This window comes from Condylura cristata, unplaced genomic scaffold (assembly GCF_000260355.1).
Source record: "Condylura cristata isolate star-nosed mole 26May11 unplaced genomic scaffold, ConCri1.0 scaffold00030, whole genome shotgun sequence".
In the NCBI taxonomy this organism is placed as follows: Eukaryota; Metazoa; Chordata; class Mammalia; order Eulipotyphla; family Talpidae; genus Condylura; species Condylura cristata.
In genome coordinates this window covers 19,458,385-19,483,550 of record NW_004567131.1, presented here as the reverse complement: position 1 = coordinate 19,483,550, position 25,166 = coordinate 19,458,385, and the positions used below count along the sequence as shown (strand labels likewise).

The window sequence follows — 25,166 nt, the reverse complement described above, 5'->3', positions numbered from 1 at the left end:
GAGGGCCAGGTGCATTAATTTTTAAAGGTGTCAGGTGGGACCTTCAAGATCAAGTTGTTTTCCTATTGCCTTGTTATGTAAATGAGTTAATTAACATATTGAAATGTGGTTGTGCTTTTGGACTAATCCCACAAGGTGTTTATACCTCTTGATCTGTAGGCAAGAATCACATTTTATTTTTCAAAGAAAGAGATTTTAAAATACAACTAAAGTTGGTTATGAAATCATGAATGTATTCGGTCTTCTGTTGAAAGTATACACTAATGGTTAAATGTTATAGCATCTCTATTTTTAAACACTTTGTACATGGCTTCAATCCAGAGATCATTTTTTCCCCCTATGGTACTCTTTACTTATTTATTTTTGGAAAGTTTGGCCAAATCTGTTCCATCTTTGACCTTTTGATTCTTTTTCTTTTCTTTTTAGGGAAATAACTATGTATTCCTTTTCCAGTATTAAACATATACATGTACTCACATGCGTGATAAACAATTTCCAGACGTGCCTTTCTGACAAATAAATCAGTGCAAGTAGATCTTTGAAATGTCAAACTTCTCACTCAGCATGAGATCTGTCATTGTCCATGTGTTTCTTGACAGTACAGCAGGTCTTACTGATTGGCACGGTTCCCACGTGTCTGCATCGTGAAATGTACAAGACACCTCTTTAGACCTATCCTGTCCCTGCAATTATTGCAGCTTTTTTTTTTTTTTCTCTTTTGCTTCTTGGAAGATTTACTCCCAGGATTTTGGCCTCCCAGGTAGGTCAATGATCCTAGTATGAGTTTGCTTTTCCTCCACTCGTTGTATATCAAGGTACCACCAAATCCTTTTGCAAGAACTTTTAGGAAAAAGTAGGTGGTTGCTTTATGCTGCCTCTCAATCACTACTCATGGGCAAGTTCAAAGGGTCAATCCAGAACAGATTGTTACTTCTAAAAACTGATTTCTCATTACTACCATCACTTATAGCACAAGGAACTAGTTTTAATGCCTGGCAGTACTGGGGTTCAAATCACTTGTTCTATAAATGTGTATCTCTCCAAACTTTACTGTTTTCATCTATAAAGTGGGCAGTGATATTCTTAAGACTATAGAATTAAATCACAGAACAAGTGTGTTTTAGAAGAAAGGATCAAGTATAAGTAATCAATTATGTGGCAGTAAGTAGTTTTTTCTACTACTCTATTTTGAATAAGAGGATAAGGAATACGCTGCCAATTTCACAAAGCATCAGTGCACAAACAGGGAATAATCTGGTGATATGCTCAAAATACCATGTAATATATAAATAGTCTTGCCCAGTCAGTCTGTCCATGGGCCACAGACACATTTAGCATTTCTATTTGGTAGTTCCATTTCAACCTAATGCTTGCCTGCAATATAATGCATTTCCAAACTTTGGTATGCCAATGTCAAGAAGTGATATGGTGAAAGTTAACCCCTAGGCTCCGTGAATTTGACAGTTCTGTACATGTATATGTTGCATGTGAATTACTCATTGACATTTACCATGTGGAACATCATGTTAATTAGAATAGTAACTTGGCTAGAGCAACAGGCACCACATCCAACACACATGGATTCTGAAATGAAGGGGCAAACTCTTCTACCATCAATTCTTAAGTCCTTATCTGAAATAGGAGTAACCAGGAAGGAAATTATCCAGATGCGATGACCACCCAGGTAGTCTTCTGGTCGTTTATTTACTTAGAGAAATTTTACAGCGGCAGAGATAAAGAAATAAAATTTCAATCTACCAAGTAGGGTCTCATGGAAGAGATGAGAAAGTCCAGCTTCTCAGTTGGCTCAGAGATTCCCGGAAGGCAGATGCCCCAATTTCCACGGCCAGACTGACCACTGGCCTGAACTGCAGCTCATGCTTCCAGAATCTCGGAGGCTCACTGGCTGTAACAGATTCAACAAGTCCGCACCTAACTCACCACCTCCCAGCCTGCTCTGTTTGCAGCATGTCTGCTACTTGTTATTCTTCTTTTCTAAAGTGACTACCTTCAGATTCACCTTGCACTCTTCACTTTTTCTGTCACCAATCAACTGACATGTTCCTTGTCGTTAACATTTGTGTGACTTCCCTCCCTTTTCGTCTGAATCAGTCCAGATCCCCCTCACCCAATACATTTGGACAATAGTTGTTTTGCTTTTTTTTTCTTCCAATAAGTGCCCCTTCCCCCCACACATCCCAGCCACTGAACTTTTTGCATCCCTGAGGGCATGTCACGCCTTCCTTGTCCAGAATTGGCTCCTTTAACCTCAAAAAATGTTCTCATTAAGAACCCCTGTCTCAGAAGATCCATCAATGCCCATTCCCTTCCCTAGCCCACTCTTTTATTATTCAAGTCTCTTGAGAGACCATTTAATCTCAGCCTTTGTGTCTTTAGTAATTTCCCTCCACTTCTTTGTCCAAAATGCCCAAGTCTAAGCTCTTACTCAAATTCCTGCCAATCTCATTACGATATTTTGGAAACTACTTATCTCTTCTGTCTCTACCATTTATTTCTATTTAACTCCAGCGCCACCCAGTTTCATGCTTAAGTTCTCTACTTCAGTCATTCCCGTGTTTCCCTGATCAACTGAGGATTATGTAAGAGCTTTTGGTTCCCTACGTTCCCTTTCTACCCACTCAGTCTCTATTCCCTCCTTGGAACAGAAGGCATAGAAAAGATAGAACTGAAATTTGAATTCCTGTAGATTTCAATCTTCACATCTACTTATGCTGAAAGCAAACGGTAAGTACCAACATTCCTCATTTTGCCAATCTTCATCACAATTACACAAGGTCGGTGATTTAGTACCAAGTCACTGATCGTTCCCAAAGTGCCTTTGAAAAACAGTTAAATAAAATTTCGAGGCGCTCTTTGCAGGTGAGGTGGAGCTGGGGGAGGAAGGGATTTTGGATTTAAACTTTAACACTCCATCACTTAAAAACGCATCAGCCCTGAGGGGGTTTTCAGGTTGCAGAGGTGATGCAAAATGACGACTTTATCTCGCCTGGTGGTGGGGTACTCTTTCACTTTCTTCCATTTGGGAGAAACTGGAGCACGCTGTCGCCCTCTGTGGGGGCGGGGGTAAGGTTGGGCATTTCTTCTAAAAGCAATGACTGAATTGGCATGGCGAAACTCAGATCGTCCTTGAGATTCGACTGCAACAGAAAGCCCTTCAGCTACTTAGGCGCCTGGCGCCGACCGCCAGCGGGGGCGAGTCGCGAAAGGAGGGCAGCCTCCCGCTCGCAGCCCCCGACCTGCCGCTAGGAGGCGCCGCGAGCACGCCAGGTCCCCGCCCGCTGCCAGAGGAGGACTCGGATCCCCTCGACCAGCCCCAAAGCTGGCCGGGGGTGCAAGCCGGGAGAAGACCGCAGGAGACGCGCGGCGGAGCGCCCAGGGCTGTCACCGAGGACTCGCCGAGCGCTCCGGCCCGGGACGCAGCACCTGGGGATCGCCAGCGGCCACCCGCAATTTCCCCAGTCGGGGTCCTCAGCTCCCGCTGCCCAGTGAACACCCGCCAGGGAGGACGGCGATGTCTGCCGCAGTCCACCGCGGTCCTCCCGGCGGCCCCGGTAGGCGGCTTGCGGGGACCCTCTGGTGCTTCGCCGCTCTGGGGATGCTGCGGCCCCCCGCTTCCCAGGCATTCAACCTGGACGTGGAGAAGCTCACAGTGTACAGCGGCCCGGAGGGCAGCTACTTCGGCTATGCCGTGGACTTCCACATACCTGCAGCTCGCACGTAAGTCGCCCAAATCGCGTGCGCGGGCGAACCCGGCCACCGTGGGTCCCTGCCCCTCTGCAGGGAGACTCGCGCTTGTCCAGGCACCCTGAGATTCCGCCCTGCCTTCCACTTGGGCTTCTTCCCGCTCCAGATCCCCGCCACCAACCTCTTCTTGCCCTTCCCATGGTAGATGTACCTTATGAACTTTGAACTAGAGAACTTGCGTAGAAAGTTCAAGTCCTGGGGAGATCCCAGCACAAAGACTCCAGCATCATACAAAAGGGGAACGGGACCTGGACAGACTGAAGCCAGTTAAAACCACCAGCACAACACTCTCTGTTTAGACATAGCCTGTAACAATTAAGTGTCTGGCGCAAGTGCTGTCTGCTACAAGCAGCTGGGCTCTGTCCTTTACTGTTTCATCCCCCTCTTTCCCATGGCACCGTATACATAGCTCCACCTAGAGAAAATTCGGGACATTTTGCTTCCAGGTTTTAGACACCCGTAGATCTCCAGAGAGGAAATCAAGTTTGACAGTCGGTCTCCATCATACATACGTTTTTTGCCCGGGATCCCCACTCGAGTTTCAGGAGGTTGCTACAGGGGCTGCATACACTTTTACAGAGGCTGCATGCGAACACTTTCATAATTCCCAGGGAGTGATTTTGTCTAACCCTTTCGCAGAGCCAGTGTCTTGGTGGGGGCACCCAAGGCAAATACCAGCCAGCCAGACATCGTGGAAGGGGGCGCCGTCTATTACTGTCCTTGGCCCGCCGAGGGGTCTGCGCAGTGCAAGCAGATACCGTTTGACACCACCAGTAAGTGATATTTGTCATTCTGAACTGTGGGCCCTGGTTTCAAAGAGCCGGAGACACCCGGAGTCAACATCACACTTTCTTTGTAGTCATCTGGCCTGTCTGATGGGTCTGTGTTGTGGGCTGTGCAGCTCCCCAGAGAAATCAGCCTGGTTTAAGTATGAGTGAAGGCAAGGAAAATGCAACGTAAACCCCAGAAGGGGACTATTTGACCTTGAATGTTTGGATGCATCCTGGTAACTTCTGTTTCCTTACTGTTCCAAGATGAGCATTTTCAGTGTGTGGATGTTTTGGAGAAATACAGATGTTCTTCCCTAGCCTTGATTCTGGAGAGAATTTGGTGACTTCCCAAAGCCAGATCTGGGAAAAGACAGATCCTTAGCCTTTCCAGTGCCCAGACTCAGGAGGCAAGACTGAGCTGCCAGAGACCCAGAAATGGCTCCATGTTGCTCTTTAATTCCTTACAGAAAAAGAATTTTCTTTCAAAATATTGGACATTGGATGCAAACTAGTACAGGCAGAGTGTGGATGGATTACATTCATTTCCAAAATCCCTAGACAGATGTTTCTTATTTAATTAAAGGGAAAATACATTTTAAACAATTCAGGCTGGTTATGTTTCCTCTGGTGTTTTCTCTTTGGGCCTCAGAAAATAATTTAAATGTAATGCTTTCAAAAACATTAACACTGGAAGTTTTAATTTGTATCCTCAAAATTTTTGAATTCAAAGGGTATACAATCTCAGAAAATAACTATCTCTTTTCAGAAAACTGTGAACATGTCTACTTAAATGATGTTCCTTGATGAACAGTCTTTCAAAACACCGTTTGCACTATGCAACTATTTTATGACATCATTCTTCATTATGTTACAATAGTTTGCATTCATTGTTTATGTAGAAAATCCATTTTCACAGAAATCTGATGGAATTGGACAAGTGGTATTACCTGTTACTTAAATTAAGTTGGTTTTTTTTTATTATTTTAAAGGAGAAAAAAATGAGCTTTATGTGTATGGAAATCATTTCAAAGAAAAAAAGTCACATACAAGCATTTCCTTGAATCCTGACCAAATTAGGAAGCACTTTTAAAAAGCATTTTAAAATTATGTTTTCACATGTATCTATAAACAGTCACAATAACTTACCAGTATATTAAATAAGTCAATTATTTCATGCAAATTTTGTCAGCATTTACTTTTAAGTACTAAAAACTGGAAAAAATATGCCTCTTTATGTTAAGTTGTAAAATTAACCTTTCAATTAGTTGTTTAATCAGTACTTTTTAAAATCAAATTTTAGTGATTTGCCATTTGTTTGCATAACCATATAAACTGGGGACTACAACTTCACACCTCAACATGTGCACTGGCTTCTCTCAGCCTCCCCCAAAGCTCCAGTGCCACACCATGTGACCCCCAACTCCTACCTTCCTCAGTAACTACTAGACTCTGAGAGTCAGTTTTGTTTTGTTTTGCCAATTTGTTTTCTCTGGTTATTTGTATTCCACAAATGAGTGTAAGTAGCCAGTAATTATCCTTCACTTTCTGACTTACTTTATTTAATATGACCATCTAAAGAGACATCCATTTTGTCCCAAAAGGCACTTTTACTCTTTTTTGCTAGCTCAATAGTATTCCATTGAGTATATTGTTACAATTTCTTTATAGAGTCACCTATCAATGGCATCTAGGTTGATTCCGTGCCTTGGCTATTGAGAATATTGCTGCTAAGAACACAGAGTGCATAGATCTTTTTGTGTTAGTGTTTTCTTATTCTTCAGGAAAATTGCTGGCTACTATTTCCATTTTTAGTTTCTTAAGGAATCCTAAATCCTTTTCACCAACTTATATTCCCATCAACAGTGAATGAATGTTCCTTTTTCCTCACATCCTCACCAGCCAAAATTTGCTGTTTTTATATTTTGATATGGGCCATTCTCACAGGGTTGAAGTGGTATTTCATTGTGGTTTCTATTTACATTTTTTTAAAAAAGTTAATCAAGACTTTAGGTGCCTTCTCATTATTACTGCTGTAGTAGAGAAGAAACTCTAATAAATCAGAAGAATTATGAATTTAAGCATAAAGTTAATGACATTTTGGCAAAGTATTTTAAACTTAAACTTTAATATATATATAGTCAGACATCATTGGTATTATTTGAATTTAAGATAAGGGAAAACATTCATATGTTGAGACATATTTGATGCATTTTTTACTAAGAATCCATAGTCATATAAATGAATTTTATAATCTTCTAAACATTCTCATAGCATATCAAATCAGGATCTTGTTTGTGTGTTTTTCCTTTATGAAGAAAGCATCAAAACCTGCCCAGATAGATCTGACTACCTCTGAAGACTAAGTAGTAATTGTGATTCAATAGAACCAGAAAATCCAAACATTAATATGAATTTTGAAAAACTGACCACACTTCAACCAAAAATTCCCAACATTTAATTCTAATAGGTAATGTTTTCCAAAAGTTCATTTGAGATCAACTGTTTGGATTCACATTTCCATGGAGAACTAATGCTTTAGCTTCTAGAATAACCCACAGGAATGCACTTAACCCTTATTTTAGCTATATTATATTGCAGTGAAACAGTAGGAGACAAACTAGTTCAATTTTGGCAATTAAATAAAAATGAACTAAATAAGAAAATAAGACTGTTGAGGAAAGATTAATATACCAAGAAAAAGGTAGAGGAGGGGGTTATTGGCATCTTAGGTTCTGAGGACAACAGCTGGCTGTACCAAGAGTCTTAGATTAATACCACTGGTTTACACACTGTGTTATTTACCTCTCAGTAATGGGACTTTTTCTTGATAGATAGAGACACTTAACTGGGCATTCTACTTAGCAGCCATAATCACAGTAATTTGAAGGTTCATAAAAGGAAAAGAGTGAAGGAAAGGAGAACTGAGGGAGATGCATGATCCTAAGACAAGTGAAGAAAAAAGTGGAAAAAAAGCAAGGTAGAGGGAGCCACACAGAGCTTGTTAGCAATGATCAACAATGGAATGAACAACGAAAGCTGTGACTTGTGAAAGCCTGGAAAGTTTCGCTGAGACAGAAGAACAACGATTGAGAAAAGCAAGTTCCCGAGTTTACCATCAGGGGGTACTGTGGGCCCAGGAACCTTGGTCTCTTCTGGGACTGGTCCTGGAAACGGGGAGCAAGGTCAGAGAAGGAGGAAGCGAGAGGCTGGAGGCTCAGGTGTTTGCCTGGGTAGAGGCCAGCGCTCTGCAAGTAATTCCCACTTATGACTTCATCCGGGACGACGGGGCTGCCGGTGGCAACTTGATGCAAAGCTGAGAAAGAAGCAGGACACGGGAGCAGGTGCGGCTCCCTGAGCTGTCGCCAGTGTGGCCAGATGCCTTATATTTACTGATCACCTACCATGTGCCAGTTACTTCTAAACCTTATTTCTAATCTGTAAAACAGAACAGTCACATAAAACTGATTTTATGGGTAGGGAAACTGACATCAAAGGTGTTAAGAACAATACATCCAAGACCACACAATGGTAAGCAGTAAGAGGTAGGAGTGGGAAGGAAGGAGTTCTGCCTCTTACTGGTCTTCACCTGCCTTTCTTCCAGGGACCTGGAGCAAATATACGGGAACAAATTCAGGGCCACAGCTTATGAAACCCCCTTCCCCTCTAGCCCCCCAATCGCCATTCTCCATGTTAGCTCTCAAATCCCAGCCAAAAGGAACCTCCAGAGAACATCTAAAAGGGAAAAGCAGTTTTGAGAGAAAGGGGTCCTAAAAGCAGCCTTTCACAGTGAGGGAATGATTGGGACGTGCCCTCAGAGACCCCTCCTCCAAGAGGAGCCCCCTCAGTGTCCCCAGCCAGTGTCTCCTGTCTTATGCTCAATAGGGCTCCCCCATAAAGGGTAAGAAAAATTTCTTACTTAACAAAGATAGTGATTCTGTGTGCTGGATGCCCACAGCTGATGTTCACAGATTAGCCTGTGATGGGGAAGGTGTAAATCTGTGTTATATTGTAAATATGCCTCTGCAAAGATAACCATGACTTGGCCTGTCTTTCTCCCTGTCTGCTTTTACTATTACATCTAAATTTAAGACATTCTAAGTAAATCTGACGTTTTAATGACGTTGTTTCAACTTGTTCAGGCCCCTGGGGTGAACAATTTACTGTTCTCTCCAATAACCTACTAAAATAAACTCACTTAGCCTCCATGTGGAAGGAGACCAGCCTGTAATTTAGTCCCTAAATGTGGTTGTGATCTTGAACCTCAGTTTATTTGAGGTCAACTGGCTTTTTTTTTTAAAGGCTGCCTTTTAGTGTGATTTTTTTCATTAAATAATCACTTATTTCATCTTCTCCTTATCATACAACTTGGACATTTTATTACTTCTTATCGTAAATGCAAAAACAGGGGGTGCTCGGGCTGGCACGGTGCATCAAATGCATGAATACTGTTATAATTGGTGGCCTTTCAAGTGTGGAGGAAGGAAATTTCAGGGAAGCATGTGGCACTGGGGGAGGGGCAAAGTGCAAAGAGTAGATAATTTCCCTGCTCTGCACAAAATCAAAACAGTTCCAAAGCACTTCTCTCCCTTACTTCACTAGAATAAAATGCTCATCACAAAACTGATTTCCTTTACTTCAGTCTCAGCAGCTCCTAACCTAGACCCCATGTTTGAAGCAACTTAAAACAACCTATCTGGCAATTTCATACCTCTCATTTCTAAATCAACTCTAACTGCAAGGCTCTTTTTTTTTTTTTTTTTTTTTGCCCCCTACATTTCCTAAACCAGTGTGGAATTAATAAGAATTGCTAGGTGACTGCCCTTTGGCTGAAAGCAGGGTGAATGGAACAGAATGAAAGAGACACCTCATTGGAATGATAAAGGGGTGAACTGGAACAGTACTAACAAAAGCAGCTATTTGAGTCTACACAAATATCTGATTGTTTCAAATATTCAACTGAATCATTTGAGGAGGAAGATAATGTCATGGGCTAATTAACGATGGTAATTATCATAACATCATAATAATGGCGAGGCAGCACAGCTGGCTTCATGTACTTGGGACCCTCGTGCACAGGAAGAGGTGGGAGGTGCGGTGGAGATGGGAAGTCATCTGAGAAAGACTACTAGGACTTGCCTGGCCTTAGTTCAGTATCTTTGTGCTTAAAAATAAAATCTTAAAATGGAAGACAATTTAGTTAGGCTATTTCAAAGCTCTAGAATGGCAAGATTTTTGTGAGAACTATGTTTTAACTAGAGCCCAGAAGTCTTTGTTTTTTTTGGGGGGGGTCTGTTTAATTTTATGTTGAGTGAGCCCACAATAAGAAGCAGCTCTCCGCATCTGGCACTGTGACTGGTACAGGGTTGTTTTTTGATAGCATTGGGTGTGCCCTTTTTTTCATGTAGAAACATATTGGCCGCATAAGTCTTGCTTTTCTAACTTCCTCAAAAAGAAATCAGTTTTTGTTCAGGAACAAAGAAAAGAATGTAGGTCAGAGTTACTCATGTACATGACAGAGGAATAACACAGATGTGACAGACTTTGGGGAAGAGTAGAAATCTGGATTTCAGGAAGTTCAATGGAAAGAAAGCGAGGACAGCCCAAAGTTAACCTACTGCTCCATTTAAGAATTAAAAATTCAAGATTAAAGTCAGTTTTGCTACTTAGGAAAAAAACAATGTGTGCCCATGTATTTGCAAAGAATGCCTGCTCTGCTGAGTGCTGACTCACTGCGTCCTCAGGGCGGATTAGCTGGAAGCTGTAGCAGCACTCCTGAGGGCTACCATGCCTGGGGTGCTACCGTGACCAATGCGGCCATCACTCCTTACTTCTCCATGGGACAGAACTGCAACCAAGACCTGATATGAAAAGGGAGGAGGCGGTGGTCCTGATAACAGAGAGCAACCAAGGAAGCAATTAGAAAAAGGAAGTCCTTGAAACCCAGCTAGAAATGGGAACCAGATCTGCTCTTCGGCTAGTTGAGTAGTGTGAGCCTTAGACGCCTGTTGCTTAATCTGCAAAATTCTTTTAAGGAGTAGGACCTCTGTGTGATGGAACAGGCTTCCAGGCTCCTGGCAGGAGCAATATGCAGCAATTGTAGCAATCTGGAAGAAATGTAGGCAATTGTCTTAAGATTTTTCTGAAAGTAAGAAAACACATTGACATTCCAGCTGACTGATTGAGGTGTGCATGTTCAAACTTTACCTGTTGTATTTAAAGGTAAATATCTGTGAACAGTGTGGATGAAGAGTTATTACTGTGTAATAAAATCCTAAAGTAAACTGAAAATAATTTTAATTCTGGTTATGTGCTATGTGATTAACATAGAGAAGCACATCTTATCTTCATTAAGCAATGCATCCATAAATTCTCAATCTCTTAGGGACATCAGCCAAGTAGATACCAAGCCAGTTTGGAAAGACCAGGTTTCCACCTCAGCTGACTGACTCCTGGATCTCTAACAGATCCAGATAGTGGTCTAAGAAACTTTTCTAGTTCCACAAACATTGGTGAAAATGATCATTTGCTCTTTAAAACATTTTAGCAAAAAGAGGATGGATAATTAAAAAACAGGATGTTTTAGAAATGGTTGTCAGGGTTTAGGAAATATCTGACAAATGGCTGCCAGTGGGAAAGAAGGTTGACTATAAAGGGGAAAACAAGGGAGTTTTGGGTTTGGGGCATCAATGTGTTCTGGTTAAAGCCCACCGAATTATGCATCACCAAAAATGAATTTTACTGCATGTCAGTGGGTAAAAATGAGAAAAAACATTATAGAGAATATTGGAGAGCTATATATTTGATATAATGATTAAATATGGTCTTGTGACTACTGCTATCTGCGTGTGGACATTAAGTTCCCAAACTGTGGAAAGGTTTGTCTGGTATAATAATAAGAACTAGAAGTACCTTGGAGGACACATAATACCCCTGAAGACTTAGATTACTACCCCTAACTAAAGGCTAACAATTAGTTAGAACATATAGGACCTTCATTATCATTCTCTGAATAATATGTTCAGAATATGTTTGGCAAGAGAACTGTGAATGAAAACATGTTGAGTAAGAATAAATTTTTGCAACAGCTTCATACTTTGTAAATCTCATATCTTTACTGCAAGTCAGATATGACTTGAAGAACATGTACTTATTAACAACCTAAAGTTTTATCCTTTACCTCTATAATCCCACATCTGGACACAAATTTGTGTAAGATATTGAAAATGCCTCTTTTAATATGTTTTATTCCTAGAGCATGTAGGGATTAGAGAGAATCATCATGCTAAGCGTCATCATTGCAAAGGAATAAGCTTAAGAAGGGCTCCCATAACCCAGATTATGTAAATGATCTCAACCCAAGTGCAATGAGTAAAAGGCCAGTTCCTCCTAGTCAGGTTGTGCCTACATTTCAGATTCATCTCAGTTCTCTTATCCAGAGGCTTCCAGCCTACGCCACCTACCTTGCCACATCCTTTACTCAGTTTATCTCTGTCACCATACAGTGTGGCACAGTTATCTTTCCAACCTCATACACATACCCACTCACCCTGGCTCCACGTTCTGGTGCGTCTCTCGTAACTACCTACCACATCTTATCTCCCAGCAATGATTTTCTGGAACTTTTTTTACAAGTCCAGTAAACTATATCTTAGAAATTAATTCCAATGTTGCTGCATTCCTTTTTTAGAAGAAAGGGAGCATAACACTAAAGAAAATGTTTTCTAAATCCTAAATGTGGATAGTCAATATACGTATAGCAGACTATAGCTCACACGATTCAGTATTTTTTTGAGAGTCAGTATTAATATGAGAAAATTCTTTTATTTCAATGTTGTTAAAAATATAAAGTTCTAAATTATATTGACTAACCAAGCAGGATTATTAATTCTAAATTATATCGACTAACCAAGACTACAAAGCAGGATATGTAGTGAGAGGCTATGAGAAATGCAGTTAAAACTGGTGTTTTCTCCATTTTCTGAGGCATTTTTTCTCTTATTTTCAAAATCACAAACAGTTATTTATCTATGATCAGGAAAAAAATAATGGAAAAACCTTGCACATATTTTTAAATGACATGTTGTGAGGATCAGGAATGGAAGACCACAATTTAGACTCAGGTGATGTCAATCCCAATTGCTCCCTCTTTCATCTTGAATGTAAATGGTAGAGCAGTTTAGAAATATACTATTTACATAAAAATGCTTATGTTTCAAGATACTGAAGAACACGGGTAGGCTCCATATCAATTAGATGTGCAAACGTAAGATAGAGTTATCATTTTCATTCTAAATTATTTCTAAATCAACAGAAATATAGACAATAGTTTGACATGCAGTTTCTAGGGCCTTTGAGTAAGAGAACTGTTTTGGGTGTGCCTTGGCAAGCTGAATGGGCCACAAGAAATGAATTCAGTCTGTTTATACTGTGGTTATTTAAAAGAGGTCACTTTAAAACAGGCCACTGGCGAAAGTTGAACTGACCATGGGTCTCTATAACCTCCTGAACTTTAGAATACCAAAGACAGTTGATAGAATCAAAATACCTAGGAAAACTCATGAAGCCATATAAAATTTCACAACATAAATGCTTAGTCTGTGATCTGAATGAGCAATAACTGGATTCCCCACCTCCCTTAAAACAGTACACATGTGCCAGAGATGAGCTATAAAACTCTGCAGCATATTTCTTCTGGAGTATGGTGTTGTAGTTATTCCAAGTAAGCTGGTAAACATTCTGCATAGCAAAGATGTATGCGTTTACACAATTAAGAGTTGGTCAATATACTTGTCAAAAATATTGGTTAAGCAGGAAAGAGTAAGATGTTGGTGAGGGAATCTGAGAGGACTGACAAAGTGAAGATTATAGCAATATTTCCCAAATTTTTTTTAGTAATAAGCATGAAGAAGACATTTCCCTGTCAAATATATTTTGAAATGACTGAATTCACTTTTTCTTTGTATTAGTCCAGATTCTCTAGAGAAACAGATTTCTCTAGAGGAATCTTTAGAGAGAATTATTGTAGGAATTGGTTCTTGTCATATGGAGCTTGAGAACATCAGGAGCTGCAATTTGCAGGCGGGACACTCAGGAAAGCTTTGCTATAATTGAGACTGAGTCTGAAGGCCTGAGACTAGTACAAGAGCAGAGGAAAAAACAGTGACCCACTTTAAGCAACCAGGTAAGAAGGGCCAAATTCTTCTTTCTACTAATGGTGAGCTTTACTCAGGCACTCAGATTGGGTGATGCCATTCAGAATGGATGGGGGACAGAAGAGGGCATTATAAATCCAATTCAAAACTAATTTCATCTGCAAACACACCCTCACAGACATATAGACATAATGGCTACTCGATTATCTGGGCACTCCTTGACTCAGTGAAGTTGGCATATTATAGTGATCATCACATCTTCTACTAGAATGCATATTCTACCAGAAAAGGCACTGAGAATTCACAAACTATAAAATCCACAGGTTTCACAGGATAGGACATTTATTCAGTCATTTCTTCTCATATTTCTTAGGCCAAAGATTATCCAGGTATTGCTATGGGTGCAAATTACCTCACTACCTGGCTTAAGACAACCATGCTTGATTATTTGCACACACTGAGTTGGTGGGAAGGCTCTGCAAATTCAAATTTCCCAAGGGCCCAGACTAGTAACTTTAGGAAACCTGGAATAGCAGAGATATTTGGGGGCTACAGGCCCACTACTCACACTATAGTAGGGAGCAGACAAGGGGCAAAAAATTGAATGGTTTCTATCAACAGTTGTGAAGATGAGTGAGACTGTTATGCCAACAATCGTCCTCAGCCTCCACCACTAGTTTCACTTGTCCACCACCAGTGTTCTCTGGGAAGCCTGAATGCCTTTCAGTCCTTCAGTCTTGGCGGTCAGACTGCTGGCAACATGTGTTTAAATCATCTTTTCACCCTCAAAACATGAACTGGTTAATTTTAACCCATTTTTAAAACTATGTTATCCAGAGAGAATAATGGAGCTAAAAATAAAGCTTAGAAATTAAATTTCTGTGACTAGATGAGTAATAGTGACTTTCTACAGAGATACACTTGTTCAAGACACTAGAAAAATGGCAAGAACAAAGCCCAAGGACTTACCCTTTTGGGGTTTACAGTGAATAACCAGTGATATGTTGAAGAAGAATAGGCAATGTCAAGGAGACAGGGCAGTACACACAAGGATTTTTTTTGGACTGGGTGGGGTACTTAGTTTCCTGTTGCTGTTGTAACAAGTTATAACACATACAATGATTTTAAATAACACAAATTGGTCATCTTACAGTTCTGGAAGCCAACATCAAAAATAGGTCTTTCTGGCTAAAATCAAGGTGTTGGCAGGTCTGTGTTCTTTTGGAGCCAATTGAGGAGAGAATTTATTCCCTTGCCTTTTCCAGCTTGTAGAGGCTGCCCACGTTCCTTGATTCATTGCCTGCTTGCATGTCAGAATGAATCCTCATACTCCATGTCTCTGGTTCTCCTGTTCTGCCTCCAGCTTCCACTTTAAAGTATCATTGTTATAACATTGGGCCCACCTGGATCATCCAGGATAATAGCTCTAATTTAAGAGCAACTGATTATTAACTTTAACTTAATTTGCAACCTTAGCCCTCCCTTGCTATGTAACCTAGCATGTTCATAAATTTTGAGAATCTTACAAGATGTAAACATCTTAGACAATATTAATGTGTTTAACACAGGTGATCAAAGAAGCTTTTATCAAGGAGGTGATATCAGAGCAAGACCTAAATTGAGGGAAAGAACCATGCAAGATGGGGGAATGGATGTCCAAGGGAAAATCACTGTTGAAATCTGGAGATGACCATGTGCTTGAAGAATGGAAAAGACCACTGGGTATAGGACCCAGTAGAAAGAGTGATTTAAATGAGGCCAAAGGGTCAGGTATATATAATGCCTTAAAGGTCCAACTAGGGCTTTGGGTTTTATTCTAGAATGATGGGGAGCCAATAGTATTACAAGTGGACAAGGGATAAAATTTCAATTATACTTTTAGGAAGGTAGTTAATTCAACTGTATGCAAGAAAAAGAAGAATCAAGGGGACTACTTCCATTTTCCAGTGAAAGAGAAGTATGTTTTGGGTTGGATGATAGCAGTTAGGGTTGAGAAATGGTCGGATTTGGGTTTATTTGAAAGTGCGGTTGGATTTCATTTGACTCCAATGAAAAATTTGCAAGAAAAGAAATATTTTGACCTGAGGCACTGGAGGAATGGGACTGTGGCAGGGAGCAGTGGGAAGGGAGCAAATATCTAGCTGTTGGAAAAAATATCAAGAGTTGAATCAAGATATGTGAAATTTGAGATGCTTATTAGACACTCAAGTGATGTCAATTGGGCAGATGGATAAATAAACTCAGAGCTCAGGCAAATGGTTTGTAGATATAACTTTGGAAGTTATAAGTATGTAGCAGATAGCACATATTTAAGACCATGGATTAGGGAATGAGTATAAATAAAGAGAAATGAAACAAAGAGAAAAGAGAAGGAGATGGGAGGCTGTGTAGGGATGGGAAGAGATCAAGATTGAGATTAAGTCCTGGAACTACTAACATTTAGGGAAATATTGGAAAATAAAAGAAGGCATAATAACACTAAGAAGGAGTGCTAGGAAAAAGTAGTCATGTGGCCAGTGAAGAAAGTCTTTCAATTGGAAACTGTAGGGGTGGGAAGGTCAGGAAAGCTTCTGCCTGCAGATCAAGAAATCTGGAATTTCAAAATTCGATCTCAGCTTCCCAAAGCACCAAAGGGGTGATGGTCAGTTGATATGAGGGAGGTACAGGAAGGACATCACATCTGTCACCACCGGTGCCTACAAGCATGCCAGTAGCTGCCACAAAAAACATATCCTCACCATCTTTTCCTTTTCCCAAATCTCTCAAGAACCTTTCATTTAGCCAAAATCCTACCTGGAAGAGGACTTGGGAAATGAATAGTCAGATTTCCAGATAGTTGCCGTACAAAGGAGAATTTAGAAGAATTTAGCTGACATTGTGCTGAGCATTTACAGATATTACCGAAAAGTTGTTTACAGTAAAAATCAGATCAAATCAAATAAAAAATGTTCTCTAGGTATGAGAGTTATATTGCGCACAAGTTTTAGGAAGAAAGTACCATGTTCTGTATTGGGTTACTTGGCATGAAAAACCCTTGTTGAGAAAAGGAAGGGGGAAAATTGAGAAAGGTCACTTTCCCATTCAACCAAAAAATAATAATAATAACTCATTTGGAATTTTATGAAATTACAGTACTAGGTTTCAAGCCAGAGAATTTATAAAAAATAATAAAGCAGAATATCAAAAGGTAATTTGGCTACCTCAAAGATCAATGAAATATGACACAACTGGATCAAAACTCAGTAAAAAGAGACTTGGAACAGTGGAATTTTTCTCTGTAATACTGGAATTAAGTATGGACTTAGTGAAGTTCACTCACTTATATTTTTGGTCTTCAAGAAATAAGTTACTAGAAAATGACCCACAGCTTACATTTTTAATCAATTACACAGCTTAACTTTAGAATACCAGAAAAGATGCCTTGGAAATCATAAAAGTAAACTCACATAATTTTCCCCAGCAAAGCAAAGCCAAGTTGGTTACCAGCTTCTGTCTTTCCCCATAATCCATTTCCTTCCTCGTGGCAGCCTGATTTTCTCAAGTACTTTTGAGCTCTCTTTAAGTATATTTGAATTTCTGAGGTTCTGATCTTCTTTTATGGCTCTTTAGTGGTTTAGATGTTTCAAAGCCCCTATAGTACTTTCTCCCTTTACTTAATTAAAGCCACATTGACAATCTTGTGAGGTGTCACTAATTTCACTGCTGAGCGCCACAAATCACTAATAATAACATGTAATCCCTGTGTGCTTGTGAGGTCCTTCCCAATTCTCAGACTTAGTTTGAGTTCCCAGGTTTCTAATTCAGGGATATTTTTTAAAGTTATAAACCTTGAATAGAACTGCTGTGAGATTTCTAAAGTATGCAACTTAGCTTCAAAAGCACTTCCCCATTTATTTGTCTCAGATGATCTTTATGAGTTAAGGTGTTATCAACTTCCTTTTACAGAAGAAATCAAAATTCCAAAAGAGTAAGTGAATTGCCCAAAATCACTCACTAATGGTGATTAGACCCTTTGTCTCTAAGTTCTACGATCTTCCAAAATGCAAACTGAAATATTTATATTTTCAGTTTTATGCTGTAATTGGTAAAATACTAAGCTTTGGGAGCTCTGTGTTTTTGGATAAGGATTTCCAGAACTTGGGTTTTTTTTTTTCTTTAAGTTCCTAAACATCAAAAGTGTTTATTATGATGATCATTATTGAGGTAACATTGATTTACAACACTGCATACACTTCAGAGGTAGAAGATCACATCCCTTCAGATGACTGTCAACACACCACACCTTCAAGGCGCCCAAAGTCTCCACCATAGTCCATTTTGCCCCCTCCATACCCTGCTCTTCTCTCTTCCTTCCTGGAAGCCTCAATACTACAGTTAGACTTATAGGTTTGCTATTGATTTGGTTTTCTGACCATTTGTTTTGAGTCTCTATTTTTCACATTGAAGTGAAACTGTGCATTTGTCTTTCCCTTCTGGTTTATTTTGCAAAAGCATAAGCTTTTTTAAAAGGAAACTTGTGATTTTTTAATTTATATGTCAAAATGTAAATTTTAGGTTAAGATTGAATATACATGATTTATCTTTTTTTAAAAAAAATGTCTGTAATCATATGCAAACTCAATTTAAAGTTAATTACATGTATATTTTGGCCTCACTTAATAGGATTTATAAATTCATTTTGTAATGCATCTGTTATAGAATAAAGGAGGAAAAATAAAATACATGTCAATGGAAACACAAGTAAGATACCCTACTACAAATGTCTTTCAAAACTCATTGACAATGACTGATGAAGCTCCAGTTAGAGCCATGTGGTTCAAACCACATGGGAAATACATTGACTGGGAATCAAGAGTGAAAGAAAAAAAAAATCTGTTTTTTATTAAGACCTAAAGTGTGCTATAATTGGGTTGCGTTTCAGCCCAGATGGCCCCCTCATAGTGACATCTGCAAAGTGTGTATAAAACCGTTGTTTTCTGTGGCTGCATGGACACATCACTCCGTTAAGACCAAGGTCTCAGAGTCCTTCATTCTGGTTCCAGTAACCCACGCTGAGAAAGTTGTTCTTCCCCAGCCAGGGAGATTTTCTTGGGTTTCTCTGCTAGAAAACACCCAGATTTAGACAGTTGCAAATGATTGGTCTTCAACCTGCTGCAAATGAGTGGCAAAAGTATGGTTTTGAGATGACCAGAATTCACATTATTACAGTATAGTTAGCTGTAAAAATGTAAAATCTTTTTTAAAAATTGCTTTTTTTAAGTTTGAAATAGTGTGTTCAAATTCAAATTTTTACTTACTTGGCATTTTTCTAAATGAAAATTTAGAACATTTTATCAAGTCTAGCTTAGACTGCAGCAACGAAAAATCTCCCTGTGTGTCCAAATTGGCTTTCAGGTCTTTTTAATGGGCACATTCATTAGTACATATTTTAATTGGCTACTACCTTTTACAAGTTACTAACAATTTATTTCCTCCTATCAGACAACCGAAAGATCAGAGTTAATGGAACCAAGGAACCTATTGAATTTAAGTCAAATCAATGGTTTGGAGCAACGGTGAAAGCTCATAAAGGGAAAGTCGTGGTGAGTAGGAATTGTGTGCTTGGGAATAATGCAATCCTGAGGTGCTTCAAATCTCACATTTACTACAAATCTTTCGTGAAATAACAAGTCAGATGTTCACAGAAAATCTTAACATCATCTTAAAAACAAAACTCAGTGATAAAATGAAAACATCTATTTTGGTGTTTAAAGTTATAGGGAAATGACCTATTTCTGCATCAGTTAGCTACTTTCAAATATTTCAAACAACTAATGAAAAGAGGAAAATAAAATCTACACCTTAAGTAGGTAAACACCTTCTTCCTTAAGGTTGACTTCAAGCACCGATTACAAATTGACCTGAAAAAATAGCACTATTACTGTTAACTTAAAAAGAAAATCCATTGTGGTATGAACTATCCATTTTAAAACTAAAGGAAAAACTTTCTTTAAAAATATATTTATTATTTTCATGGTTCTCTGAAAACATTAAAATTTCTTAAAGTGAAAAAAACTTACTTACTCCCAAATATCAATAGAATTTTATAAGTATTGTGACTTTGTCATTCTCTTGTTGCTCTGAGCAATGATGTTAATCTAAGTTATTAAGAAATAAATAACTGTGCAAGTTCAACTGGAGATTTATTTTGTTGGGGAAATTTTTTAAACTGTTGGCTTTAATTTCCTTACAACAATAAAGAAATGACTTTGGTCTTTAGGATTTGTTTAAAGTTATTTGAATTATGATTTAATAAGAATAAGTATCTAGAGGAAATACCTTGCTTTATTTGGTCTGTGGCAAACTCCCCCCAAAAGATTTTGACATAAAACAGGTGATCTATAAAGTATAGATAGCCTCTCTCGTTATAAATCCAACATCTACATACAACATGCTCTCTGTAGAATTATATTGCATTAATATAGTTCCACATTCCAGAATTGGTTAAAACGTTTTTTTAATCTTTTAATGGTGTACGAATTATGTGAACTGCTATTAAAAAACTAATCCCACCTAATAACTTAGATTAAAAAATCTTTTTGGTATTATATTAATACTTTTTACTTGATCATTTATCTATAACATCTTATTGTGCATTTAGTCTATATTTGCCTTAAAACTATTGAAAATAGGCCCTCCCTGGCGGTGCAGTGGGTTAAAGCACTGCACTAAGAAGCTTAAGCCACTTTGTCATGAGTTTGATCCCCACCTGCCTCGGAGGAGATCCACATGGCACAGCAGACCTCTCCTGACCCGCCTGCTGCTCCCCTCAGCAGTGTACTTCGTTGATTTGCCTGTTCTGTTCCCCGCTGTATCTCTGGTGAATCCTCTCACCCTCTGCATCTCTGGCCTGTACCCCAGTTCTGTATGAATAAATAAATCAATCTTAAAAAAAAAACTATTGAAAATAAAGTAATATAGTAGTTTTATAATAAAAATATTTACTTTGGATACATGCCTGTATTTTCAAAGTTATGTGATAAGAAATAGGATAATATAAAATATACTTTCTTTGAGCATTGAAATGTAGCAGAAGAGCTAAATATCATCTTATCTGACGTAATTCTTACAACTGCAAAGTGATGCAAACAGAAATATCATTTTAAATATCCAGTGTATATATATTCAGTTTGGACCCAAGTTCCCCAAAATCACATCTTTGTGAAACTAGCAGATGTTAAAAGGGTAACTTTTTAGAGTTGATAGAAGGTAACCAATAGAAAGAATTTTCATGCACTTAAATGCTCTATGGCGAGACAGAAGGTCAAGCCAGTCGGCTTGTTGAGCCATATAGGTAAATGTGTTCACTGCCCTAACCCCTCTTACTTTTTCACTTTCACATCTCACAATGAATGTATTAATTCCATAATTTGTCACTTTACTAAGTGGGCTTTACGATAAGGAAACTTCAGTGAGTTAGACAGAGTTTAGTTATTAGTCAAGATCTTACAGTAGAGAGAGAGTAAAACAAAGCCCAAGTGAAGGTGAAAGTAGTTGCATATGGGGGTGTTACCAAAAGCACACCAGAAATTATGATAAGACATTAAATTCTGGAACCATCTTCACTGCTGTGGCATTGTTTCAAGTGTGATGTCATCAAACAAAAAGATATATATATATATATATATACCAGTGGGTCCATTTTCTGTGACCTTAGAAATGAGCGCTTGAAGAATCAGGTGAAGTATACTTATAGAAGATTGAACTATCAAAACAGAAATTAAAAGGTGCCTATGTAGCACCTGTAATGAATCCAATGATACCTTTGCCTTCTAATGTAATGCACAGAATAGGATTAGGATTGCTTAAGAGGTATTCCTATCAAAAATATACAAGCTAAGTTCAATTACAAGGGAAATAGCAAAATAAAATTGGAGGGCATACTGTAAAATCCTAAAACTAAAAATGTCAAGAAAGATAAAGAAATACTAAGATTGCATTAAAGAGGATTCCAGGTTAAAAATAAACATGAGGCCCTCCCTGGTGGTAAGAAGCTAAAGCCACTTCCGCAAGAGTTCGATTCCCGCCTGCCCCGGAGGTGACCACATGGCGCGGCAGACCTCTCCTGACCCGCCCGCTGCTCCCCTCAGCAGTGTACTTCGTCCATCTGCCTGTTCTGCTCCCCACTCTGTCTCTGGTGAATCCTCTCACCCTCTGCATCTCTGACCTGTACCCCAGTTCTGTATGAATAAATAAATAAATCTTAAAAAAAACAAAACAAAACAAAACATGTGGACCCTCCCTGGTGGCACAGTGGGTTAAAGCACTGCACTAAGAAGCTAAAGCCACTTCCGCAAGAGTTCGATTCCCGCCTGCCCCGGAGGTGACCACATGGCGCGGCAGACCTCTCCTGACCCGCCCGCTGCTCCCCTCAGCAGTGTACTTCGTCGATCTGCCTGTTCTGCTCCCCACTCTGTCTCTGGTGAATCCTCTCACCCTCTGCATCTCTGACCTGTACCCCAGTTCTGTATGAATAAATAAATAAATCTTAAAAAAAAAATACATGAAACTAAATGCAGTAAGTGATCATAATTGGTGCTTTAACCGTTAAATAAATATTGAGACAATTAGAGAAATTTGAATAGGGTCTTGGATTAGATAAAAGTTACATCGAATCAATATAGTTTCCTGGTGGTAGTCTTTGTGCTGTGAATGTGTACATGAAATCCCTTCCTCTCTGAAGTGTACTCTAAGGTGTTGAGGGATGTGTAGGTAGCCCGCTCCTGGATGGTTCTTAAGACATGTGCAGGTGTCTAAAATACACAGAGGAAAGGAACATGGTGAACAAGTAATGAATCCAGGTGAGCAGTGTACAGGAGCTTTTTATATTATTCTGATAACTTTTCTGAAATTATATCAAAATAACCAATTTCTTAAAACAAAAATACACTTCTAACCAATAAAAAAGAGTCCATTTTTAAATTACTAGTATCTTCTACATATTTATTTGTCTCTCCCTATCCTAGTAAAATTAATGTTAATTTATTTAAGAGGATTTCATATCTATTATATCAGATATGCTTTTGTTAGAATCTAGGCATCTGAAAAAGCAACCAGAGTATTTCACATACACATCCCATTTGTCTTACTGGTGCTAAAATTCATACTTGCTGGTAAAATTTCTGATAGTAGGCAAACTAACTTAGAGTCAGGTCTCCCCTTTGATAATTATTCATTCCCAGAAATTATATCAGAAGGCACCATAAAGCATGTCTTACTTTCTCCAGAGGAATACCCCTAAAAGTAGATGTGGGTGAGACATCATGTAATTTCTGATCTGACAAAGTGCATATCATAACAGAAATAATTCATAATAGTTTGATATAGTAATGTTCCATGTAAATGTTTACAGTAGACAAGCATTTAATTTAATTCAGTGCACATTCATTGAACTCTATAGTAAGTGTTGCAGGAAGTTAAACACATTTTTTAAAAAAAAGATTTATTTATTTATGCATACAGAACTGGGATACAGGTCAAAGGTGCAGGGATGGTGAGAGGATTCACCAAAGACAGTGGGGAGCAGAACAGGCAGATTAACGAAGAACACGGCTGAGGGGAGCAGCAGGCAAGTCAGGAGAGGTCTGTGGCACCATGTGGGTCACCTCCGGGGTGGGAATTAAACTCATGTGGAAGTGGCTTTACCTTCTTAGTGCTGTGCTTTAACCCACTGCACCACCAGGGAGGACCCCCTTGTTTAATATCCCCCGTGATATACATTTTTAAGAGACTCAAATGTATGGCATGAGTCTGTGCACTATGCAACGACTTTATTTATGTTTTATTTTAAAGATTTATTTATTCATACAGAATTGGGGTACAGGTCAGAGATCCGGAGGGTGAGAGGATTCACCAGAGACAGAGCGGGGAGCAGAACAGGCAGACCAACAAAGTACACTGCTAAGGGGAGCAACGGGCAGGTCAGGAGAGGTCTGCCTCACCATGTGGGTCACCTCCAGGGCAGGCGGGGATCGAACTCATGCAGAAGTGGCTTAAGCTTCTTAGTGCTGTGCTTTAACCAGCTGCGCTACCAGGGAGGGCCATCAACGACTTTATTTAACTTACCTCTCTATATGTTACTTAACATTGTATTTCTAACCTTTTATAAAATGGAGAAGGATCGCTTCTCTCAAACAATTTGTGTGAGTTCCTTGGAATTTCAGTAAATTTCTCCATATTAGGAAGAGTCTTGAATTACCTGACAACCAGAGTTTAATACCTTGAAAATGCATGTGGGCCATTCACATGCACCCTTTTCATGATGTTCTGATCCTCTCTTACAAAATATCACTAAAACAAGCATCGGATGTTCTTCTACCTTCAGTTCTGCCACCCACATAAAACAGTAAGCAGTGCGACCAAGCACACCACGGTGAGTGGCAGCATGGCCACATGAGAGTTGCTGTTTAAAATGTTAGGGGTAGGCCCTCCCTGGTGGCGCAGTGGGTTAAAGCACAGCACTGAGAATCTAAAGCCGCTTCCGCATGAGTTCACTCCCCGCCTGCCCCAGAGGTGACCCACATGGCGCGGCAGACCTCTCCTAACCTGCCCGCTGCTCCCCTCAGCAGTGTACTTCGTCGATCTGCCTGCTCTGCTCCCCACTCTGTTCCTGGTGAAACCTCTCACAGCCCCTGCATCTCTGGCCTGTACCCCAGTTCTGTATGCAAATATAAATAAATCTTTAAAAAAAATAGTCAAGGGTAAACACGAGTACAAGAACAGAGCTTACACATTTTCTGTATGCTTCAATTTGAGAGTAGTTCCTTTAAGTAACAAAGACAGGAGCAAGTCCTTTGTTAAGACATCACATTGCATCACTGCCTGCTTCAACAATTACTTGCTTTCAGCCAGATCCCAGTGTTTAAAAAGAAAGAAAATATGAATTCTTTGCTTTTAGGAAATATTTATTTTTGCCAGGCAACTTTATTTTCAAAGTCTGGCTGGGGGTGGAGGGGGAATTATTTCTTTGTCAATGTTTAATTTATTCGAAGTCTACTGTGCACTCAAGTTAAAAAATTGGCTTTGGAAGTTTCATGACCTCTGACCACCAAGGTACTCATTAGCATGCCAGAAGCCACTTAATGGAACTAATAATTGAACAGTCTTGTCACAAATACAGGGGCATTAATTAGTGAGTCAAATCAAATGCAGAATGCGGAACCTACATCAAAAATATGTATTTATTGTCTTTAATGTTTCACAGGCCTGTGCCCCTTTATATCACTGGAGAACTCTTAAGTCTACATCAGAAAAGGATCCAGTTGGCACTTGCTATGTGGCAATTCAGAATTTCAGTGCTTATGCGGAGTACTCTCCTTGTCGGAACAGTAAGTTATTTTTATTCCTTGAAACTGAAATTTAACTCAAGAGTTTTGTGAGTGTGCAGTGCAGGTAAATTGACAAACTATAGCCTTCTAAGGAAAAGGAAGTGGGAAAAGAT

At 39.3% G+C, this 25,166-nt stretch overlaps 1 protein-coding gene across 1 annotated transcript in view; it reads left to right on the top strand.

The window, feature by feature from the left end:
* The first annotated feature begins 1,672 nt into the window (after positions 1–1,672).
* ITGA8 (integrin, alpha 8) overlaps positions 1,673–25,166 on the top strand; it is a 134,647-nt gene continuing 111,153 nt past the window's right edge. The window contains exons 1-5 of the mRNA XM_004691269.2: positions 1,673–1,684; positions 3,188–3,738; positions 4,405–4,538; positions 19,169–19,269; positions 24,930–25,053. Coding sequence (XP_004691326.2) covers positions 1,673–1,684; positions 3,188–3,738; positions 4,405–4,538; positions 19,169–19,269; positions 24,930–25,053 — 922 coding nt within the window. The remainder of the gene's footprint in view (positions 1,685–3,187; positions 3,739–4,404; positions 4,539–19,168; positions 19,270–24,929; positions 25,054–25,166) is intronic.